General features: G+C 36.8%; 1 protein-coding gene and 1 pseudogene across 2 annotated transcripts; both read right to left on the minus strand.

Annotated features, from left to right (window-relative positions):
- Positions 1–6137: 6137 nt before the first annotated feature.
- Positions 6138–12505, minus strand: LOC118705571 (vasoactive intestinal peptide). 2 transcript variants are annotated; one of them, XM_036414434.2, is made up of 6 exons: positions 12262–12505; positions 10989–11097; positions 9198–9320; positions 7932–8036; positions 7024–7155; positions 6138–6211 (listed from the first exon to the last, which is right to left on the minus strand). In XM_036414434.2, exons 2-6 carry the CDS (start codon positions 11093–11095, stop codon positions 6166–6168), a joined length of 513 nt encoding a protein of 170 aa, XP_036270327.1. In that variant the 5' UTR covers positions 11096–11097; positions 12262–12505; the 3' UTR covers positions 6138–6165. The 2 variants fall into 2 exon arrangements, with proteins under 2 accessions (XP_036270327.1, XP_036270326.1); XM_036414433.2 differs by having other exon boundaries at positions 10989–11103.
- Positions 12506–19079: 6574 nt separating this feature from the next.
- On the minus strand, positions 19080–22220 carry LOC118705448 (annotated as a pseudogene).
- Positions 22221–23280: the final 1060 nt, after the last annotated feature.

Here is a 23280-nt window from a genome sequence, read left to right on the forward strand (position 1 = left end):
TAATATTAAAATAGCATTTAGCAATATATTCATAGTAATATATAGTTTTTTCAAAGTAAACAAAAATAGGTTTGTTTTTCTAATAACTTTGGTATTACATGTGCCTTAGAAATAATTCAATTGCAAAGAGATATTGTGTTGGTAATTGTGCATTAGATATTAATTTATATAAATGTAAGCCCAATTAAAATAGAAAGTTTCTTTTTTCCTGAGTTAGAATGTCAAAGCCACAGGAAGCACTCCACTCAGTGGCCAAAACACTGAGATGAGATGAAGGCTGTCTAATATATTAGATTAAGACCTTTCTAATTCAAGTCATTTGTGAATCAAGAGACAACTTATTTAGGTTGCCACTTAAAAATTTATTGCTAAAACAGGCCATTTGTATTCTTTTAGACACAATGATCTGTTAAATGGTATACATTTTTATGGAAAATCCAATCTCCCCTTCGCCCCCCCCCCCAAAAAAAAAAAATCTGCTTTACATAACTCACAGGAAAGCAGTAGGTTGTCCTTGGAAAAAAAACACTGAGGGAGCAAAGAGAGGACACATTGGAGAGAGGGAAGGCTGGGGAGTGAGGTCATTATGTGGGCGGGAAATAGTGTAGAATGAGACCATCGCCAATGCAGTCTTTCTGACCCTTGGCAAATTCTGTCCATTTCCAGACAGAGATCAAGTTCCAGAGAGAGAGAGCTGGGATTCAGGAGGGAAAAGAGGGGTTCCTACAGGTCCTCTTTGCTGCCAATTCAATGCCAAAAGGAATCCACAGTCTGGGGGCAGGGAAGAAAGAAATTTATTCATGCAAACAGCTCACATGGGATACAGCAGGGCTGTGAAAGCAGCAAGGCCCTGGGCCAGGCTCCGCTCTAGACAGCTATGCTCTGCTCTGAACTGTTCCTGCAAGACATCTTCCCTGTTTCATTTTCAGCATATCACCTTTAGCCTGGGAAGTGCAACCTTCAGTCTTTGGTGGAAAGGGTAAATGTGCTCCCTCAGTCAGAGGGGAGGGGGTGTATATGGCCAGAAATCCCCTCATCTGGTTCCTCACGCAAATGAAAACCCCAAATATGCACAGTTTGATTGCTCCAAAAGGCACTGTCCTGATTGGTTAGAACGGAACCGCTCTGATTGGTCAGTGAAGATGCTGAGGGGGCTACTGCTGTGTTCCAACTGACAGGGGAACAGAACTCCAGGAGCCCTTTGTGAGGTCTGGCTCAGATGGCTGGGGCCCAGGGCAGTTCAGTGCTGTGGCAGATTGTTCAATGCAGGCTTCTCCCTGAAGTGCAGTTTGTGTGTCAGGCCCTGTGTAGAAATGGCTGCTAGCATCTGTTTTTGTGTGTGCCTGTTCTGTTTTGTGCAGTTTTTTAAAATTATATATTCTTTCTGATTTCAGAGAGGAAGTGAGATAGAGATAGAAACATCAATGATGAGAGAGAATCGTCAATCAGCTACCTCCTGCATGCACCACACTGGGAATCCAGCCCACAACCAGGGTTGTGCCCTGACGGGGAATCCCACCGTGACCTCCTGGTTCATAGGTCCAAGCCAGACCACTGAGCCATGCCGCCGGGTGGGCTTTTTGTTGTTTATAATTTGAGCCCAGTTAAGCCACCAGGAGCCCTTCTTGTCCAGTATCATCTTTCTCAGGGTCTACCGGGGCAAAGGCCTTCCTCACAGACAAGATAAGGCAAAGCAAAACTCAGTTCTGGGAAAGGATCAGTAGAACACTCAGCAGTGGCTGGGTCACAGAGCTAGGTTTTTGAAAGCCAGGAGATAGGGAAGATTTGAGTACTAAGGAGAGCCCAGCAGAATGGGACCCATGATGATCAATGTGGCCCAATTCTTCTTAACCTCTCTGTCTCTCTCTCTTAAAATTGCATCTTCATCATTCTTTGCATGTCAGCTAAATTGACCTCTTCTCTGCTCCTCGAAAGTATGAGGTAAGCCCCAAACAAAGGGCTTTTGCATCTGGACATTCTTCTGTCCTGAATGATGTTTACATAGAGGCTCACAGCTGATTTCTTTCTGGGCTTTCCTCAAATTCATCTTCTTGTGAGGTCTTCTCCAGGAACCTCACCTAAAGCTTCAGCCTTACATCTCAACACTTACTATCCTCTTTCCCTACATTAATTTTCCTTCTTAATGCTTATCCCTTTCTAACACAACATGTATTTTCCTTAACTAGTTTGTTTATCATCTATTTCCCTCAGTAGAATATAAGTTATCTGGGGGCAGGAATTTCTGTATATTTGGTTCACTGTTATGTCATCAGAACTGGGGACAGTGCTAGGCACATAGCAGGTGCCTAATAAATACTAGTTGAAGAAACCAATAAGTAAATGCTATTTTACATAGCAGCAGCTATAAATCTTTTAAAGATGCCTTCTTCCTTGAAAGAACTATACACTTCCCTATTTTCTGCTATTTTACTAACTGCTTCTTTCACTCTTTTTCACCCCATTTGTTCCTCAACATGCCAGCTTATTAATGTTGCAGTGTCTCAGTGTTGTGGGTTGAATTGTGTCCCCCCAATCCATATGTTGTTCTAACTCTCAGTACCCCAAAATGTGACCTTATTTAGAGATAGAGTCTTACAGAGGTAAAACCATTAAAATGAAGTAATTAGCATGGGCCTTAATCTAATATTGCTAGGCCTTAATCTAATATGGCTAGTATCTTTCTAAAAAGGAAAAATTGGGGGCATACACACACACACACACACACACACACCCATGTGAATGTCAACAAAAAAATCAAGGTGATTCCTCTACAAGCCAAAGATGACTAGGAAACTAAATTAGAGAGATTAAATTGTCCTAACAGTCCTCAGAAAGAATCAACCCTGCAAATCCCCTGAACTCAGACTTCTACCTCCAGAACTGAGACAATGCATTTTCTGTTGTTCAACCTCTGAGTTTGGTATATTGTCATAACAGTTCTGGCAAATGAACACACCAGGGATCCTGTGTTGAGATTCTTTCATAGTTACACTAGAGGCCCAATGCACCATGATTCATGCAAGAATGGGCCTTCCTTCTTCTGGGTGCTGACACGGCCTTCACTCCAGCTAGAGCTGCCTTTCCGCCGTCCCATGCTGCCCAGAGGCCCTGAGCAGGTGGGGCAGTGCAGAATGCCTGCTTCCTGCCCCTGGCAGTTTGGCGCCTGTGTATGCAAATTAACCTGCCATCTTGTTGGGTTAATTTGCATACTCACTCCTGATTGGCTGGTGGGCATATTTAAGATATGGTCAATTTGCCTCTTTCTCTTTTATTAGTGTAGATTTGGTCCTTGATGATCTCATGACCTGTGCCTTTAAATCTCTTTCATATACTGAAGTCTACCAACAGTTTACCTCCAACCCAGCATCTCCTCAGAACTCCTAACATATATCTTTAAAATGTCTAAATCTAAACTCTTTTTGTTCTGGAACCTCCCTCCTCCTGTCTTTTCCATCTCAGTTAATTCAGGGTAGGTGGATCTACCTTGGGAACATTCTGGGCTTTTCTCTTTCATATCTCACACCAAGTCAAACATAATTCTACCTCTAACATCACAAAAACAATCTAGTGGCCGGCATTTTAGTGCTAAAATGAGCTACTACTACTGTATCATTTAAAGACTCAAAACAACAGAAATTGTTTGCAATCAGACACCTTTATTTTCTATGTTTAATTTCTTACAATCATTTTGGAAAAATAGTTGTATCTCCAGATGTACTTTCACTGACAGAAGCTGGTATGACCAAACATTCTTTGAAGGATTTTGGAGAAAAAGTACTTAGCTCTGGGAAACAAGTTTACATTTTACAATACTTTACACAAGATTAAAGGCGAGGTCCAAAGTCAGAAGTAGAGGCCATTCTCCTTCATTGAATCAACAAAGGAGAGAGCCTTTGGTATTAGAGATCCAAATTTATGAGATTTTAATCCAGTTTAAAATAAAGGTTGCCTCAAAAATGCATCACATTTTTAAAAACATATTTTTTGAAGAATAAATTTTTAACTTGGTTGGTATCCTCTTAGACATTGTGAGGTTTACTTAACACAACATTCTATCTGCTTATCATTCAAATTTGGACACAGGGATTATCTGGTGTACTATGTGAATAATTAAGGAAGCTCTATAAATATACAGATAAATTTTGCTCAACTTCTACCCTTCCATAAAGCCTAATATAATTGGAATGAACCTACTATTTTCTTATCATTTAATATGTTTTTATTAGAAAGGGTACACAGCATGTGAAATTACAGGATTTCCAGGAGTTAAAGACAAATTTAAGAACTCATAAATAACATTTGCAATGTAAACAACACAGCTTTTACATTAGCTTAAAATAAATCACAACAATCACAACACAGTATTTTATTTGGTCTCAATATTGAAGATGTTTTCTTGAATTACTACTTATGTAGAGCTCAAAATGTAATTACATCTATGATTTTTCTTCAAGAATCTAAAAAAGAAACAATTGGTATGTTAGCATAAAAGTATTTTCATTGACAGCATTTTAATTTCATTCCCTTATCCTCTCATTCCATAAACATGTCTTTCTCTTTGCCCCTTGTCAATAGTCTGTGATGGGATCATGTTGTGGGAAATCAGGAGCACATCTTCCAAAGGACTGATGGTTAGAAATGGCACAGGGATGGGAAGGGGCTCTCTGGTCAACCGATAATTTATAATTTTCACAAATGGCTGACCCACAAGATTGCTTGTGAAAAAAAATTTGTCCAAAACTACATATTAAAATAAAGAATGGAAGATATAATATCATACATAATCTTACATTTTACAAAAGACACAGTGATTAGCCCTCTTCTGTGTTTAATGTCTGCTGTGCTGTATAATGTCATGGAGAGGCCTTCTTCTTATAAACAGCTTTTCAAGAAGCCACATGGGATTATCTTTCTTTTTTGAGCAAAGGGACTCATTTCTCTGAACTACACATTTATGACCATGAATGGGCATGTGCCACACACACTGACCAGGCATGTCCCTTAGAAGTGAAGGGTAATCAGTGGACACAAGTCACCAATTGTGCAGGTGTCTTCGCACACACCCCGCACTACTGAGGACTCTCATAGAAACCAGGACTGAGGTAAGACAATGAGTTATACTCTTTCTAATCTTAGGTCTATTTTAGTCTCCTTGACCCCTTCAGGGTTGGAGTCTAGCCTACCTTCATGTTTTAGAAATAAAGTTTTATTGTAACACAGCTGCTCCCATTTATTTTACATATTATCTATGGACAATTTTCTGCTACAGTAGCAGGCATATATTTGAAAGAAACTATATAGATTACAAAACCAAAAATATATACTCCACAGCCTTTAGAGAAAAATTTGTTAATCTCAAGTGATGATGATGTAAAATTTCTTTAAGCACTTGCCAAATATTGTAAATTTGTTTTATGAGCTAATATAAGCATTAATGTACTCAGGCAAAAATATTAGCCTTGTATCTATGTACATATAAAAGTAATTGTGTTAAAAACTTATTATATAACAAAGAAAAAACCTATTTGTGTTTTCTCTACTCAAAAATTATTTTACAGTGAATACTACTGGAGTCATAATACACTTACTTTATAGATTAAAAAAAAGCAGAACTTGACTTTTGCTGCCTGAAGCTTGCTATGTTTCAAGGAATACAATGAGACCCAAAGTGCATTGTATTTTCATAATAACAAACCTGTTGTAATTTGGGGGCATTTCCCTGCACTTAAATTGAATAAGATACTAGCAGTCAATCGTGAAATGAAACCCTAAATTAATAACAGCAGCCTGGCTGGATGCTTGATAAGAACACCAGTTTTCCTCATTAGTGTGAGTCAGTCTCTGCTGTTTTAAATCTTGATAGAGGGTAGGGATATGTCTGGGTAAACTAGGAAATACAAAACTGTCTACTAATTGTGATTTTTCTCCGTTATGTAATCAGAACCTGCAGGAATCCTTTTAAGCTGACTACTGGCCCATGGTTCGCCTCTGATAGGAGTGTCATTCTTATAGGAGGTCTCACTGTGAACAAGTCTAGGATGTCTCTTACCAAGGGGCTCTTACCTACTGAAATAGCTGGGTGATTGCTATAAAAATATGATAAGAATCCACAGATATACGCACCATTGGGTCGTTTCCACCAGCTTTCCTCAAGGACCCTTTTCATCATTTTTCTAGCTCTTCAAAAATGTCAGGGTATTCCCCCTCAGTGCTGTAGAGCAGAAAGAGAAAATTGTGCATGGTAAGGCTCTTAGAGAAGAAAGCATCTAAACAAATGATACAGTGGAACCTATGCTATTCTCTGGGCCCTGTAAAGTGCTCTGGGAGCGAAGTAATTATTTTTCAGTTTAGTTCTTACCTGTGAATGATTTTTTAAATTTTTTATTTTAAGGTGTCTAAAATCATTCCTACACAATTACAATCTGGTGAGCAAAGAAAGTCATCTTGTATGGCCTCACCCATTCAGGGTCATCCTTAATTATACTCACATTCTAACCAAAAATAATTGGAATAAAAAGAGAGCACCCCACTTCCGATTTATTGTGCTCCAATGTCTACACACCCCAGACCGACTCGGGCTTTACTGAATCTCAGAAAACAAAATAACTCAGATATAATTGGTAAAATAAGGGAATTGAAGTTCTCATTCAGGGAGTTCCATGTGACACCAAATTGCTAGTGGACTGTGCTTTCCATGGTTAAAAACCAGCTATTTTGTTAAAACTTGCTTCCAGATTCAAAGAAGATGCCTCTATAGTCCTCAGTTTTAAACCTGGAGACACAATAGAATCAACCAGGGGGCTCTGAAGAGACCCGTATGTCTAGAGCCATATCCGTAAAGGCACTCATTCCTGGCAGTGAGTTTGGGTAGGGCTCTGTCCAGAGTTGCCTGATGGCAGCCAAGGTTGAGAATTACTGCTTCAGAGGATAGATACTGAGATAGAGGAATAGGGAGGTTCCCTCTGTAGCTTCTTTCTAAAAGTCCTTGACAAGTTCTTGTTTTAGCAAGTTGAATTTCTTTACCTCCTCTTCCCATTCAGGATTGAGTTCAAGTATTTCTTCACAGCCATTTGTTTCCGAAGGCGCGTATAGTTGTCAGTGAAGACCGCATCCGAATGCCGTTTGATTGGCCCCTGGCCTTCTGAGATGTCATTGCTAAGCGATGTGATGGAGATAGAATCAAGGATTTTTAGCAAGAAATTATAAATATACCACAGTTCCAATTTTTCTTGGTGTCAAATAAAAATGAATTCTAATGCCCAACTCATTTTCTATGACCAAAAAAATACATAGGAAAAAAATACCCCTAAGCCTAAGGATGAGAGAGTGAGAACTAATCCAATATATGTTGGCACTTACTGGGAGTGTCTTAAGATACGTTCAGTAGTACGTACCAAGTGGGCAAATGTTCTGTCAAATCATAGGGGGATGTTTAAAGTTTGTTTTCTGCCACTGGGAGAAAAAAGTTATTTATAAATTAATGCTTCGTGAGGAGCTATGTCACCTGAATAGTGCCATCTAAATATTCAACTATTGGTCATTTAAAGAAAGAATCTTCCAATGCATGGTTTGAGCAGGAAGTTAAAAAAAAAAAACTATTATGATTAACCTTAACATTTGCTTCAATTTATACCATGTCTTATTTATTTTTTACTGTGTCTACTTCAATTTGATTGAAGATTTACAAATGTTTGCTCCTAAAGGAAAATAAGTGTGTCTAGAGCCAGTGAGAATTTTATTAGTAAGCCTTATTTCCTTAATCCATGGGACTGGTATATTTTATTGAAGAATATAAATTATTTTTTAATTAAATTAAATACGATCAAATTTATAAATGTGCAACAAAACTAGCAGATTATTAACAGTGCAAATATAATCCTCAGATTAAAGATCATAATGTGTTTGATAAAATAATAATAATTTATTTTTACCCAAAGCGTTTTCCAACAAGAGACTCAAGGTATTTTTTGGCAGAAAGTTGACCCAAGAGTTTGCTATAGTCACTGGTGAAAACTCCATCAGCATGTCTGGTATTCCTAAAACAAGAAAGGATAATCATTATTTTAAAAATGATTTTTCTAAAATATTATTTTGGCTCAATCAATAAGAAAGAAATTAATAAACTTATGAAAGCTCCTTATAAAAACTTAAGTCCAAAAGGAGATTTTCTAATAATTGAATTAGATTTTCTAGCTTCCTACTAACCCATATTTTTTTCACCCTCAAGTTTTGAAAAGCAAAGAAATTAGCTTTTGTAGAAGTATATATCAACATTAAATAATATTCCCTGATAGAATCTATAAAGCAAATTCTTCTCTAAGAAATATCGGTAGGAAAAATATAACATTTGAATTAGTTTCCACTTATTTATGGTGCTTTATTTCTCCTACCCTTAATAATGACAGACATAAGGGGAAACAATCTTGATTATTACCCATATTATGTCTTTTGCTATTTCTTCTGCCAGTATTGGAAACAAAATCCTTTAAAAGAGAGGAGCTTAGGGTTTATCAACCAACTTTTCTGTTCAAATGAGAAAATGTTTTTTCTTTGTCCTCAGTAGAGATCTCTACTGTCTATACTTCAATGCTGCTCTTGACAAATGTCTCTGTGAATGTAGATTTTATTATTAGACATCTTTTCTTTCTGTGGACACGAAACTTTTTTTAAAAATATATTTTATTAATTTTGTACAGAGAGGAAGGGAGAGAGATAGAGAGTTAGAAACATCGATGAGAGAGAGTCATCGATCAGCTGCCTCCTGCACAACCCGTACCGGGGATGTGCCCACAAACAAGGTACATGCCCTTGACCGGAATCGAACCTGGGACCTGTAGGTCCCCAAGCCGATGCTCTATCCATTGAGCCAAACTGGTTTCGGCAGGACACGAAACTTTTGCCTTAGAAATTTATCTATCCTGAAATCTTAAATGGGAAAGTTTTCCTAAAATTGGTGCAATATCTGATGTTGGCATTTTGTGCAACAAAATGCAAGTGATGATTAGTTCACCCTGGCTTGTTCCATGTTACAGGCTCTGCATGCAAGTCATGTACATAAATGCAGCTGGAGGAAGCCCTGGCATGAGGAAACATGCATTGTTGCCCTGCAGAAATGGCTTCATGGAGACACAAAAATAAAAAGCACTTATAATTCAAAATGTCTTTTCTGAAAGACTACTTTGTAAAAGTGAACTCACCTAGATGCATCATAATAGGGTGTGCCATTTTCAGCTAAGGCATTTTGCAAGATGTCAGTGTCTACTTTTAATGAAGCTTGGTCAGGTTCATCTTCTCCTTCATAGGATATTCTGTCACCCAACCTATCAGGGGAGAAATATAATACATTATTTTATCAGAAGTTTGTGCTTATGCTTATAAATTATTTTAAATAAGATACCCAAAATCTTGTGAAGCATTGCCTATTTACAAAATATGTATAGTATATCTGATTTAAGGATTCAATGGTTTATGAGAGTGTAAATAATAACATTTTATTTATCCCATAAAATAGATACCATCCCACTTTTATAAGCTGTATGCATCAGGTGTGATAGCTACTCAGTTCCATCCCATCAGGACATTAAGCAAAGTATACTTCCTTGGTAATATCTTCAGGTTGCAAAGTTCATAAGCATAAATTTCATAAGCACTTTGAAAACATTTAATATTCAGTATGAAAATGGTGAGCAAATTGTATGCTTATTGATGTTTTTGTATTGAAGAAACTTTTCTCTGTATTGAAGAAACTCAAAGAATCTCTACGTCTCTGAATTCTTATTCAAATTTCATTAATTCTGTGGGGCCTTTGGTTTCTAACCTTATGTATTTCTGTAAAGGCTGTACAGTGCTTCACTGAAAGACTAAGGATAGTCATACCTATACACGGAATATTACTACATTTCATAAATGCATACACATTTTGAACACCAGCACACTATTAAAATTCTCTGTTTGTATGTTTTCTCTGTTAGGGGAAGCCTCTAAGGAATATGTTGGTTCCTGGGCACTTGTGTATCTTTTGGTGATGTGGTAGCTGGTAGTCAGTAACATTCTCTTTGAGAATGAAGCCTAGTAATCAATGCAAAACACCGGCGTTCTCGTGATTGTTCATCTGTGATGCTATAACCATTCAGTCAGAATCATTCCATTTAGTTATCAAAGCAACAGAGGCTTTAAGCAGAACTTGTGAAGAATAGTAGTTAGTGCCCATTTATAGGGCTCTTAGGTATAGGACTAAAGGAAAGTTTAAACTAATGTAGTTTTAATTGACCATTTATTTCTTTAAACATACATTTATTTTATTTCAGATAGAGCTTTAAATGAGCTATATTATAATCTATGAACTTAAAATATAAAATACCACACAAAGAGAACAGTAAACACTAAGAATTTTTAAAAACCAAAACCACATATACTAAGTTACTCATGGGGCAAGAGTATCTCAGTAGATCAATTATTCACAATTCTTAATATTAGCAAATGAATTCTGCATTGATAGAGCTTTCTCCAACATGATTCTATATGTATTTTTATAATCAACTACTAAAAACTTATGATTATTTGCTGATTGATCTTAAAAATGAATGAAAATGAGGCATGCAACAAAAGTTCTATTTTTCCATCAGATACTGATCTGAACTGAGATGCTGTATGAAAGCTCGTTCCTCATCTAAAACTGCTTTTGAATGAATGGAAAGTCAAATTCTCCTTCCTCCTTGTTTGGAGATGTGAACTATCCTATCCATAACACTAGACAGTGACGCTGTCTCTCATGCCCTGAGAGTGATGCTGGGGCCCAGGCTAATCATGGGCACCTGGTGTTGAAAAAAACTTGCTTAATTCATCAACCAGATATTTAGTATTTAAATAAATAACATGTAATTTTTGAGAGTTTGAGCTGTCCAAAACCCCAGGTAGAAAGTCCTGGTTTAGATGAAGGAATGTCCAACTGTCTGAATTGGAAAAAAAAAAAACAAAAAAAAACTTACCTCAGAGCAGAAGGTGCTCCGAAAAGAGGCCACGCCAATGTTTGAGAGAAGAGCGTGCTAGAAAGGAGCAGGAGCAGGATGAGCTGGGGTGTCCTTCTGGATTCCATCTCTGCACCTCGAAAGAGAGAGTCACATCAGACTTCCCATCCACGGACCTCACCTGCTCGTGATTGTGAATGTCCAGCAAATACTGAAGACTCTTGCACAGAGTTTGGAAAAAAGTCATTTTCATCTTATAGAAACAGTTAAACTGTAATAGTATTGCTTTTTAAATGAAGAGGATTTCTCTTGGTGACGGGCGCTTGGATAAAAATTAGGATCCTTTTGAACTACTTCCAAGCTTTCATAGTTGACCCAAGTATATATTTATTGATTGGCTTACTCTCATCCTGCTGGAAATAGCCTCAGGGGCTATCTTCTATTACAAAGTGATAGTATCAAATTTTAGTATCATTTCTAACAACTGCAAAAAGATGATTATTTTTCCTACTTTAAGATTCTGCATCTGATTAATATAAAACTAAATTATTTTACATTTTATAATGAACATGTACATATAAATGTGTATATATAACAGTACTGGTAACATACTTCCTTAAGCCTGAGTTTGAACAACTTAACACAATTACTGGTGAAAATTGATACCTCCTCCCCCAAAAAAAATTTTTTTAAACCACATATCACTATTGACCTATTTTTTTCTACAGGGAAAAAAAAAATTAAAAACAATGTGTGATTTTAACATGTAATCCACTTTCACAATTTATGTCCAAATGGTTTCTAGATAGAAACTTAAGACTCATGATCTGTTCTCTTGCTCTCTATAAAAATCACAGAATTTCAATTTAAAATAAAAAGGAAGATAAATGCTTCCTAGATTCACATAACCAACATATGACAGAGAAAGAACAGAACTTACAAAATAAGTTTGAAACTTCAAGAACAAATGTACCCACTGAGCCCTTCAGTCAAAAATGTATATACAAACAAAAAAGAAAACACTGCTTGTATACATTATTTTTAAAAACAGTATCGAATAAAATGGCAAGCAGGAAAACCATCTTTTAAACAAAAGAATTCAGAAAATTCATGCATGCGTGATAAATTGAGCCATTTCTATCCTTCCCAGGTGACTGAGAAATTCCTCTTTTTGTTGTTGTAAGGAAAGAACACTGTAAAAAAATTTTCTAGAGAGAAAAAAAATTCAATCTACCCTGAGAAAGTCCCAACTGCAGAGAGGGATCAAAAGAAGAAAGCTGTCATTGTCACTAACCTTGCCTAGGAGGGTTCTTGGAGAGCCTTCTGTTCCACAGAAGGTTGGAGCTGTCTCAGGTGTTGAAGTCCCGTGAATCCAAGAAAGGCTCCACCAGTTAGAGTTGAATCAGACCTTGTTCTGGCTAAGGGTTATTGCCAGCAGCTGCTTACACTCTACCTTGACCAGCAGTTCAAAGCCCATCATTTTATAGGCCTTGTACTCAGGGCTGAGCCATCACAAGACTCTGAAAGACGTCACAGCAGCTCTCCCACAGGATGAATAGAGCTTGAAATTCTTATCTAATTTCTGATTTATATAAATATATAGTGAGCATCTTCATGACGTAAAAGAGAGGAAATTTACTTTCCTTTAAACAAAAACAGCTATTAAGTTTAATGTAAAATAGTGTAATCTTTAATTAGCAGTAATGATGTAAGCAAGTGAATTTGCATTATAGTCAAGGACATTGAGGTTCTTCCAGAAAAAAAAGGATTTCATGTGCAGGAATAGGTTTAAAAAGCAATAAACACTTATGGTTATTTTGCTTACAAATGTATAATTTTATTTTATTACAAGGCATCAATTCTTCTAAAGCCTTTATTTTATTTTTATGCTATTTGTGTAGATCCTAATTCATATATTCTTTCTTGATATCCTAATTTTTAAAGCATCTAAAGCTAATTCTTTTTTATTTTTCCATTGTAATAATTTCTTTATGTTGAAACTTTATGTTAATCCCAGTATAAAAGTTTCAGAAAGACCCCAGGCTAGGGTAATACACACTCTGTAGTAGAAGATGGTAGTAACACTGCTATGTGACATTTCTATAGAATGTCATCATTTCCAGTGCGCTTTCACAGACATAATCTCAAATTACTTAAAAACTAAATTATCAGACTGTCTACCTCAAGGAATTCAATTTTTCTTCTTTTTCAAAATTTTTACTCATCATTTTTATAAATCTTTGCACTGCATACAATTACTGTGTTTCTCTCCCATTCTCCAACACACACCCACACCCACACTAGCTTTTGAACATCTCTAACCCAATCATTTGAAGATGGTCTCAAAGAACAAGTTAGAAAGCATGGAGAGAGTACTGTGCTTTGATACATACTTAATTTCTATCTGTGGGTTTTTAATTCATGGTAGTTTGGCTTACATTTAACCATAGTTCAAGGTAAAAAAAAAATACAGCCATATGAACTTCTTTCCTTATATTTTTTAAAACTACCAGTGCACATATTCTTTTACAGTTTTGTTCTTAAATTTATCAAGAGAGAATGACTCTAAAGCCATGTTCTTTCTTGTATTTTAAGATTTTAGTATCTATTTGGTTTGTTCAAAGTCAGACTGATTCAGTAAAAGAATATCCTGCTATGCTAATCATACTTTCTAATCCAGTTACAAGAAAAATTAAATGAATTAAACTTCAAAATGGCTGGAAATTTGTTTCCCAGTTGACAGCTCTGACTTAAACCAGAGTTCCTGTGGCTTAATACCAGGAAATCATTTTTACCTGATTATTACAAACAAGAGGTTGAAATGATTCTCATATGGAATTTTTTATCCTTAGATCTTTGTCACTCAGTTCTTAGTAAAGCAATGTTATTTAATAACATCAACAGCAAAGTAAGTTGATTGTGAGTTACAGAGAAACTGATGTTGAGTGATAAGTAGAAAATTCTGAAAGAAAAAGAATAGAAAAGTGATGGTTATTTCATCAAAGGAAGTATTTAGCTTTAACAAAAAGTAACTATTGAAGATTTTTCTAATGATAAGGACAGTTTCTCCCATTATAATAATAAAACACAAAAATAAAAAGAGTTACTTGGTGGTTTTTTTTACCTCAAGATGAGAAGAAAACAAAGGTCTGTAGTTTTCCTATGAATATATGGTGGAAAGCAAAATTGAATTTTAAAATGGAATCATAGCACCATCTGCAGGTTCAAAGAGTTAATCCACAAATATGTTGTTTTTTTTCTTCTATTTTTATTCAAAGAAAAGGATGCAAACCAGAGATCCTTTAACCAGATCCATTATGGATGCTTCCAGAAAAATAAGCATAAGAAAAAATATGTAGTTGAACTTATACTAAATACTTTACTATGAAATTCAGTAAATACAAAAATACAAATGTGAATTTACTGTATAATCTGCTTTTCCTCAACTTTGACATATCTTTCAATATTTTTCACACATCTTTAACAAAACTTACTTTCCAGCTTAAGGCTTCTCAGTAAAGGGCTGTTTATAAGAACTATCATTTGTTCATTCTGCCAGAACAAATCTCTAAGATTCTCTGGGGTTAATTACAAATTGGGATTGAAAGTTTAATCATCTGATCTTCATTTAACTTATTTTTTTGTTAAGAACTGGTGGTTTACTATACTTGTTGTTATCACCATTGTTGATGCTAACAGGTCAGATAAGGACAACAAAAGCCCATAAAAATATTGAGATCTTCCCTCTCTCTTTCTCATCAACAGGACCAAGGACAGAGAAATAGAATTTTCATTCTAACCCAAAACTTACTGATTATAGGCAAATGTGGTGAAAGGGATTTTCAAACTCAGGAATCAGACAGAAACTCAGATTCACCGTTTCTTCCTCAGTGCAAAGAGATAATAGAGGATCCTCATCCTATATTATAAAAGTCTAATATGCTAAGTGTCCAGTCAACCATTCAGCCAATCAAAGTGTAATATGCTAATAATATGCTAAGGCTGCTCACCCACTCGCTATAACGTGCAATGACCACCAGGGGGCAAACAGTCAACCTCTAGGTTAGCTTGCTGCTGGGGTCCAGTCAATTGGGACTGAGTGAGATGGGCCAGACATGCCCTGGAGCCCTCTCATGGTTTGTCAGTGGCTGGCCAACCTCCTGCATCCCTTTCCAGCCCCAATCGTGCACTGGTGGGGTCCCTTGGCCTGGCCTGTGCCCTCTCCCAATCCGGAACCCCTCAGGGGATGTCAAAAAGCCAGTTTCAGCCCAATCCTGCAGGCCAGGTTGCACAAATTCATGCACCGGGCCTCTAGTTGCTATTATGGATGAAATACCTTAGGGTGCTCTTTGGCCTCTTTGAGGGACAGCTCTGTCTGCCTTTCAGCCTAATTCACACTCAGCCTGAAAGCTATCCACTGCTCTAGAGGTGGCAACAGCTTCCTGCTGAGGCTCGTCCATGGGTCTTTTGCCACCTCATTGGTTCTAAATATCCTTTAAACTCTTCTTCCATTAACCTGTGGAGGCAGATGTTTGTGTCCAGCTGGGTCTCTAACTTGTGCACTCTTATTCTTTACCCCAAATCATACTTTTAAGAATATCTGGAGACACTTCATTTTAAGATTCAGTAGTTTTAGATGGATTGACTGATCGTTTCTAAAGTTTTATGTTTTGTTTGTTTGTTTGTTTGTTTTTTTATTCAAATTGTGAGATTGCATCAAATAATCAACATGGAAACTTGGAGGAAGATCATTCTAGCCTGGAGCACTCTGTCAGGTTTTTGAAGATTGTGGCTAAAATGGCTAAAACACAAAATGGAAGCCCATGCAGATACTTGATGCTACTCAAGACCCTATAGGAAAAGAGGCTGGATCCATTGCTCATATGTGCCAGGAGGAAAGGTCAATGTGCTGGCAGAAGCCAACATCAAACCTTGATCCGGTCTTGGCAGGGAGTAGCAGAATGGCCCTGGGGAAGGAGATCTGAGGCAATTGCACCCTCCACCTCCCCTGGGCTCCTGGCACCTGGTCCTCACGCCTCACTGTCTAGGAAGCAGGAGATGTGGCTATTGGACAAGCTCCATTTTTTTCTTAATCATTATTCTGATATCCTGTGTCTGTACTCATTTCACTGTCCTTCCCTGTCTGGGACACTGATGTTCTATTTGATTCTTAACACCATGACATTTAGCTAGAAAGAATGTATGAAAATTTAGTCCTGCTGCTTTGTTTGGAGAAATTATAACAATTCAATATTCAAATGAGCCAACTGACTTCCAATGAGCAGCAGAGGTGGGATTGGAACGCTTCTATCTCTACAACTTCACTGGTTTTTCCTGGATTATGAAGCCAGCAAGTCCAACCTAGTCTTAAGATAGGATGCTCAATCCAGAAACTTATAAATATTCAAAATACTTATTTGAAAAATAAAAATCACAAATTACAAAATTAAGGGAAGTTAACAAAACAGTATAATTCCATAGTTGTCTTTACCCCCCTTACCATAAGGCCCCAGGGATAGTTTTGTCTCATGTTTTCTTATATTCCATCACAAACAAAGATGCACTATCTATCTTCATGAATATAGCTTTATTACTTCCCCTAAATAATTTCATTCTGATAAATTCCTAGAGTAAAATTGCTATGTCAATTCTGCTGTAAACAGTTGTGAAGCTGGCTGGCGAGATTTGAAAGCGAAGACTAATAAACCACTTAATTGAAATCTCTTAATTATGTACAAATGAAACAATATTTCCTACACTTAGAGAGTAGCTGGCTAAAAAGGAGATGTCCAGCTATTATATTAGCTTCTCTAGACTTCTCTCAATAGTGGAACCTTAAATAGAACGTTCACTATACCAATGCTCTTGATCTCCCAGTAATCAGGATGGTCTTTCTTTCATGTTAATTGTTTTTAATGATTGAATAATATTTTGAGTGGAGTAGATACATTGCTCCTTTACTAGACACAAGCAACAGAAGAGTAATAGTTTTATAAGCAAATAGCAAAATTGTGTTATTGCACATGGACGAAGTCTAGCTTAGTGGCTAAAATGTACACTATGGAGATATGCCACCCTTTGAATACTAGCTCCACCATTTGCCTACAATGTAAGATCTCAAGTAAGTTATTCAATCTTTCTGAGACATATATTTACATATATATGAATAGATAGACAGTATATTTATATATGTATGTTTATAAGTGTATATTTACAAATTAGTACTGAATATATACTTCATAAAGAAAAATACATTAAGATGAATATGTTTATAATATACTTATGTACATGTTTTTCTCAATATGTAAAATACTTATGTATACACTCACAAATATACATACAAGATGTATAATACTTTTTATACATATGATCTAGCCAAGACCTTGAGAAACTGCTACCCTGACAATTGCCAGAAAAAAAAGCCTGTAATTTATTTATGGTTAACAACCCCATTCAGCAAGTTATCTCATTCAGTTACAGAGGAATCCATTTTGTGAGCCATTTATCTTAGCATATTGCTCCAGGAAAGTGCATTGCTCAAAGCCAGTCTGTGGATGATTTATTCAACTTTTCTTTTGTAATGTTCAAGCTAAGTTTTTGAGTTCGCCTGACTTAAAAATATTCATGTTAAACTTATCACCACACTATATATAAAGTTTTAAATTTATTTTATTTGGGATATATTCAGAATCATTTTTAATAAAATCCTTATCTTTCCCAGCAATAGCCCCTGGGCTTAGCTGCAATCATATATGGAATAGGTTTCTCTACCAATTATTCCTCAATCAGCACTTCATCTTCCATACCTGGAGGTCAAGCTGCCCAGGTGAGCTGACTAGTAGAGAATGTATTTTCTCTCTTTAGTGGGCAGAGAGAATTTTTTCACTCTAAGAAGTAGGCAGAGAGAACAGTTTCAAAATTCATGTTTTAAAACCACTTTAAGAAAAGTATTCATCATGGATATGAGGCCTCTTTGTTTTTACAAATCAGTGGTTCTCAATCTTCCCTGATTCCAAAGGGCCTTCTGATACTAGGTACAAACCCTGTCCTCAAAACAATACATCCGTAGCCATACATGACCGCTAATGTACACAATTTATATTAGTCCTAGAACTCTTCTTTCACCATTTATCAACTCCTTTTGGGCTCTTGAAACTGATTACAAAGGTTTGCTCAAGGTACTCCAAAAATCTCTGAAGCACACCGAGGTGCTGCTTACCTCAATGATATTAAAGCATTTGCCCCAGTAGGTTTATTTTTACTAATTCTTTTTTTATGATAACAACTGACTAAATTCCCATAATACTCCAGGCTTTAATTATCCTGAGCCTACTGCTTAGGATACTGTAATGAGTGTTTTGTTTATTATATCACACAGGATCCTGTTTAGTATAAACTTCGAATCGGAAATGACTGAGCTGCTCCTGGATAAAAGATTTGACTTTGTTTTGTGAGCACTTGAATGACATATCTGTTCATATTCCTTCCTTTAACTTTACAATTAGAATATGGAGAGATGTAGCTGTGGCCCTTTGCTGGTGAGAATTTAGTGTGAAAGACTGTTTTCTGAGCACTAACCTGATTGCTGACTCCATTTCCTCTTGGCCATAACTTTCTCATCTACTTCTTATTTATGATATCTTGGTTGGAAACCCTTTTATAAATACTAAGTAACAAGGCAAAGTAGAAAGAAGGAAAAAATGGGATAAAGGAATACAAAGAAAGGAAAAGTTTTGGAAATATATATTTTTTGTACTTATACTCCTTATATCCAATTTCTTTAAAAACAAGCAATTAATTAAATATTTAACTATAATTTACATTTTTAAAGACTTTAAACGTGTAAAATACAACTGCTAATGGTAATAGAAATTGCCTTTTTTTGTTAGTCCATGTGTTCCATTGTTGGTTGTAAAATCTCAATTGTCAAAACTTTTCATCTTTTTTAGCTATGAGACATTTTTATACTGTTTCTCTTGGAAACTTTTAAATATATGGAAGAGTAAAAAATGGTATCATGAACACTCATGAACCCATCACCTAGGTATTAAAAACGGTTAATATTTTTCCATATTTGCTTCTCTTCTTTCCATTTTCCTCTGTTGAAGTATTTCAGAGTAAATAACAGACACAAAACCTCCTCTCACTATACAAAGGCAGTATGAAAGGGCATAGACAACAGATTTTTGCGAGATAGAAAACAGGGAAATCCGCACAGTAACGTATTCCCAATGACATAGGGGGAAGGCACGCGTTTGTAGGGGGCCAAACAAGTCTTTCCCGAGGGAAACCACTTTCACCAGATGAGTAGCTGGACTTTGGTTTTGCACCTGTCACGTGGCAAATAATGCTACCATCTTCAGGATGTTCCCTGTCAGCCATTTCACCACGCATGATGGTGCTATTGCAAGTGTAGTTTCATCATTTCTGAAGGCAAGTGATGTGATGCTGGGGAGGTATTGATGAAATTGGTACAGTCGTTTTTCTTTAAACAGATCCTAAATAGTTACAAATCCATCAGAACCACCTGTGGCAAGTGTATTGTGGCAAAATGGCATTGACTTGGTAAATCTGCTTATTTTCTTTTAGTCTTAAAGCCATACTTCTTTTTCTGTCTCTCTGGGCTTGGGTCCAAGCACTTAAATGCCACTTGGCCTTCAACCAAAACCACCCTACTTGTTTGGAAATGCTCATATGCAGCCATTCTGGAATTTTAGCTTTAACCGCAGAGCTGCTGTCAGTAGCCCATGTTCCTTAAGTCCTGCAGCCTGCCAGATGCTGAGAGGGTACGCTATACCTTTTCAGCTGAGACAGTCCTGGCATTACAAGGAGTCTGGGAACCCACAATTTAGCTGTCTGATCCTATTTCCCAGTAATGTCACATTCACTTTTGAACAGTATTTAGCACATCTGACAGGAGCACCATGGATTCCAACAAGATTCTTTTAAAAATGTTTTTATTGAATTTATTGGGGTGATATTGGTTAATAAATTTATAGGTTTCAAGTGTACAGCTCTATAGTTCATCATCTTTATATTGTATTGTGTGTTCACCCAAAATTAAGTCTCCTTCCATCACCATTTATCCCCTCTTTATTCTTTTAAAAAAATATATATTTTATTGAATTTTTATAGAAAGGAAGAGAGAGGAATAGAAAGTTAGAAACATTGATGAGAGAGATACATTAATCAGTCGCCTCTTGCACACCCCCTATTGGGGATGTGCCCCCAACCAAGGTCCATGCCCTTGACCGGAATCGAACCTGGGACCTTTCAGACCACAGGCCGTTGCTCTAACCACTGAGCCAAAACAGTTTCAGCCCCTCTTTATTCTGTATACTCCACCAACCACTCCCCTTCCCCTCTGGTAATCACTATACTGTTGTCTGTGTCAATGAGTCTTTTTCTTAATCCATTAATCATTTCCACCCAGCACCACATATTCTTGATCCATGTTCAATCATATAGTTCCTTTAAAAAATTTATTTTTATTGATTTGATAAAGAGAGAGAGAGAGAGAGAGAGAAAGAGAGAGACATCAATGATGAGAAATAGTCATTGATCAGATGCTTCCTGCATGCCCCACACTGGGGATCAAGCCTGCAATCTGAGCATATGGCTTGACTGGGAATTGAACCATGACCTCCTGGTCCATAGCTTGATGCACAACTACTGAGCCACACTGGCAGGGCCCGATCATGTATTTTCGATGGATGGTCTAACACCCTTCTCCAGGCCTGTGTTCAGTTGTAGAATGAACCATTCAGGGCAGCACTGGTGTGCTTGTCCTTGAACCACATGTAGTTGGCCTGGACACCATAGTGTTCATGGATGTGTTCCAGGAGACCAACAGGAACTGATGTTAGGGTTCAACTTCACTGAAGAGATCCACCCTCTGGTGGCTGGTTCAATTCTAACTCATTAGAACCACTCACCTTGGACTCCTCTCAGAAGCAACTTTGCTACTCTGGCTGTCTCCTTGCTTGCCTCTGAAATTAGAATAGCTCACCTCTGCAGGTTTTAGTATGCATCTCTGAAAATAAACACCTGTTTTTACATAATCACAATAACATTTTACACCTAACAGAATTCATAATACTCTCCTCATAGTTAATACCTAGTCTAACCTCAAATTTCCAGGGATCCCATCCCCCCAAAATATTTTTATAACTGTCAAATTTTCTGAACCTTAACATGTATGAAGTAAGCATACTCAAAGTTCCTCTTTATATCCATTTAGCCATTTTGTTTACCTCTAAATGCCAAGATGCATGGATATAACTAAATGATTAGTAAAAATGAAGTGTTAGAATATATCATACCATGATCCCATTCAGTAGCAAGAGTTAATCATAGACTATTTAAATCATTAATACAAATTATCTTCCAGGAAAATTTCAGCTCTCAATGTTTATACAAAATAAAATGTTATTTATTATGAAATATCCAATGGTTCTATTACTTAAAAATAATATAAATTGGTTTTTAAATATGGGCTCACTGTACCTAAAAGTTTACTTTTTTACAATATTTATACCTTTGAAAGAAAGAAAAGTTCTTCTAGTTCTTTCAACAATGATAAACATTGCTACATTTTTAGCATTTGATTATGTTCTCTGCCTCCCTTTTAGAAAACTGGTTTCTATGCTAATTTACACTGTTCTTTGTATAATTTTCTGTTCCTGTTGAACATAGTCATGTTCTTTTATAGGCTTAGAAATATTAGAGATAAATTTCTTTTTAAAGATGTTTTTTCAGCAGCATTACCTCATCAGCATTGCCTAATTGTATAAAGCATCTGTAGATCAGGGATCTGGCAAATGTTGTTTTATTTTTAAAAACAAATTTCCAGTAAATCCAGTTTTCAGTTTACACTTATAAAGTCAAAATGTCAAGATGACTCAAAAACAGTACATTAAATTGCAAGTGAACTTTCCAGATTTGATTTGGTAAAGATAGGACAGGATTCAACGAGACTGTGTGTCTACAGTATGCCTGAGCGAGCAATCAGAGATCATTCAGGAACATCACGTCAAAGGCCAGACCCACACCACGTTAAGCAAATACCTTGAAGTGGAATTGGCCCTAATAGAACAAAATTTTTTTTTTCTCAAAAATGTCAACACATGTGGGAAATGTTACTGAAGTGTCTCCTCTAATGAGAGTTTCAATGCGGAATACACTGTGGAAAAGCATGTACTGAGGGGTAAGGCAGAGGCCGAAAAAGTCACAACACGCAGAACCATGTCTCATTTCTATACCACCCAGGCGAATGGAAGTGTCTAAATAAAGACTGAAATTATGTCAAGCAACACGTCGAATCTTGATGTTTATCTCACATGAGCATCTCTCCACTTCAAGACCTTCATGGAAGGGATTTGAATAATAAATTGCACTTGTCCAGAAAAAAACAGATTTAATGAAGTGGGAGATTTATTCTGGAGAGTCTGAATAATGAAAGCTTTGGGATATATGATCCAAATTTTTAAATTGAGATGTAATGTGATAGGTTTTTTTTACCCATCAGTAGGTATTACACTTTCTGTTTCATGAGAGGTGCATGGCTAAGCCATTAACATCAGTGAACTCCTTCTAAAGCACATGTGTCAAACACAAGGCCTGCGGGCCAAATCCGTCCTGCCAGGCCTTGCAATGTGGCCCGCACCGCGCTGTCATCACTGCACTCCGCTGCGTTTCCATCACAATGACAGTTTATGACTGTTCAGTAAACCATTCGGCCCGCGATTTAGGCTGGATTTTAGATTTTGGCCCCTTCTCTGATTGAGTTCAACACCCCTATTCTAAAGGATGGTCTTCACTCCTGCCTATCATTTAAATCACAAGAAAAGTGCAACCTGGAGAAATCACTACCATGGAGAGCTGATGGGCTCTCATTCTAAGTTTTAGAAATTATGCATTCATGCCAATAGATGTTTATAGCATGATTATCTGAACACCAAGATATCAATAAGCAGAAGCCCTGCCAGAACGATGGAATAAGAACCTCTGGAAATGTTCTCCTTCATAAAGATAATGAGAACACTGGGCAAAAAAAAAAATAGCTCTAACATTTTCAGGACTCTGGAAATTAACTGAAGATTTGTATCAACCCAGGGAGCATTTATTTAAGGAAAACAACAGAATCTTGATAAGGACAATGGGCCCTGTGGCATTTTAACTTGCCCATTCTTAGTTCTTTCTTGGCAGCTCTGTGGTAGTTTGAAAATCAGCAGCCCTGCAAACCCAGTATCTGTGACAACCAATAGCCTGGCAGTCACTGGAGAAGTCAAAATGAGTGTTGTTGAAACACACA

Source organism: Pipistrellus kuhlii, unplaced genomic scaffold, assembly GCF_014108245.1.
Source record: "Pipistrellus kuhlii isolate mPipKuh1 unplaced genomic scaffold, mPipKuh1.p scaffold_m20_p_5, whole genome shotgun sequence".
NCBI lineage: Eukaryota > Metazoa > Chordata > Mammalia > Chiroptera > Vespertilionidae > Pipistrellus > Pipistrellus kuhlii.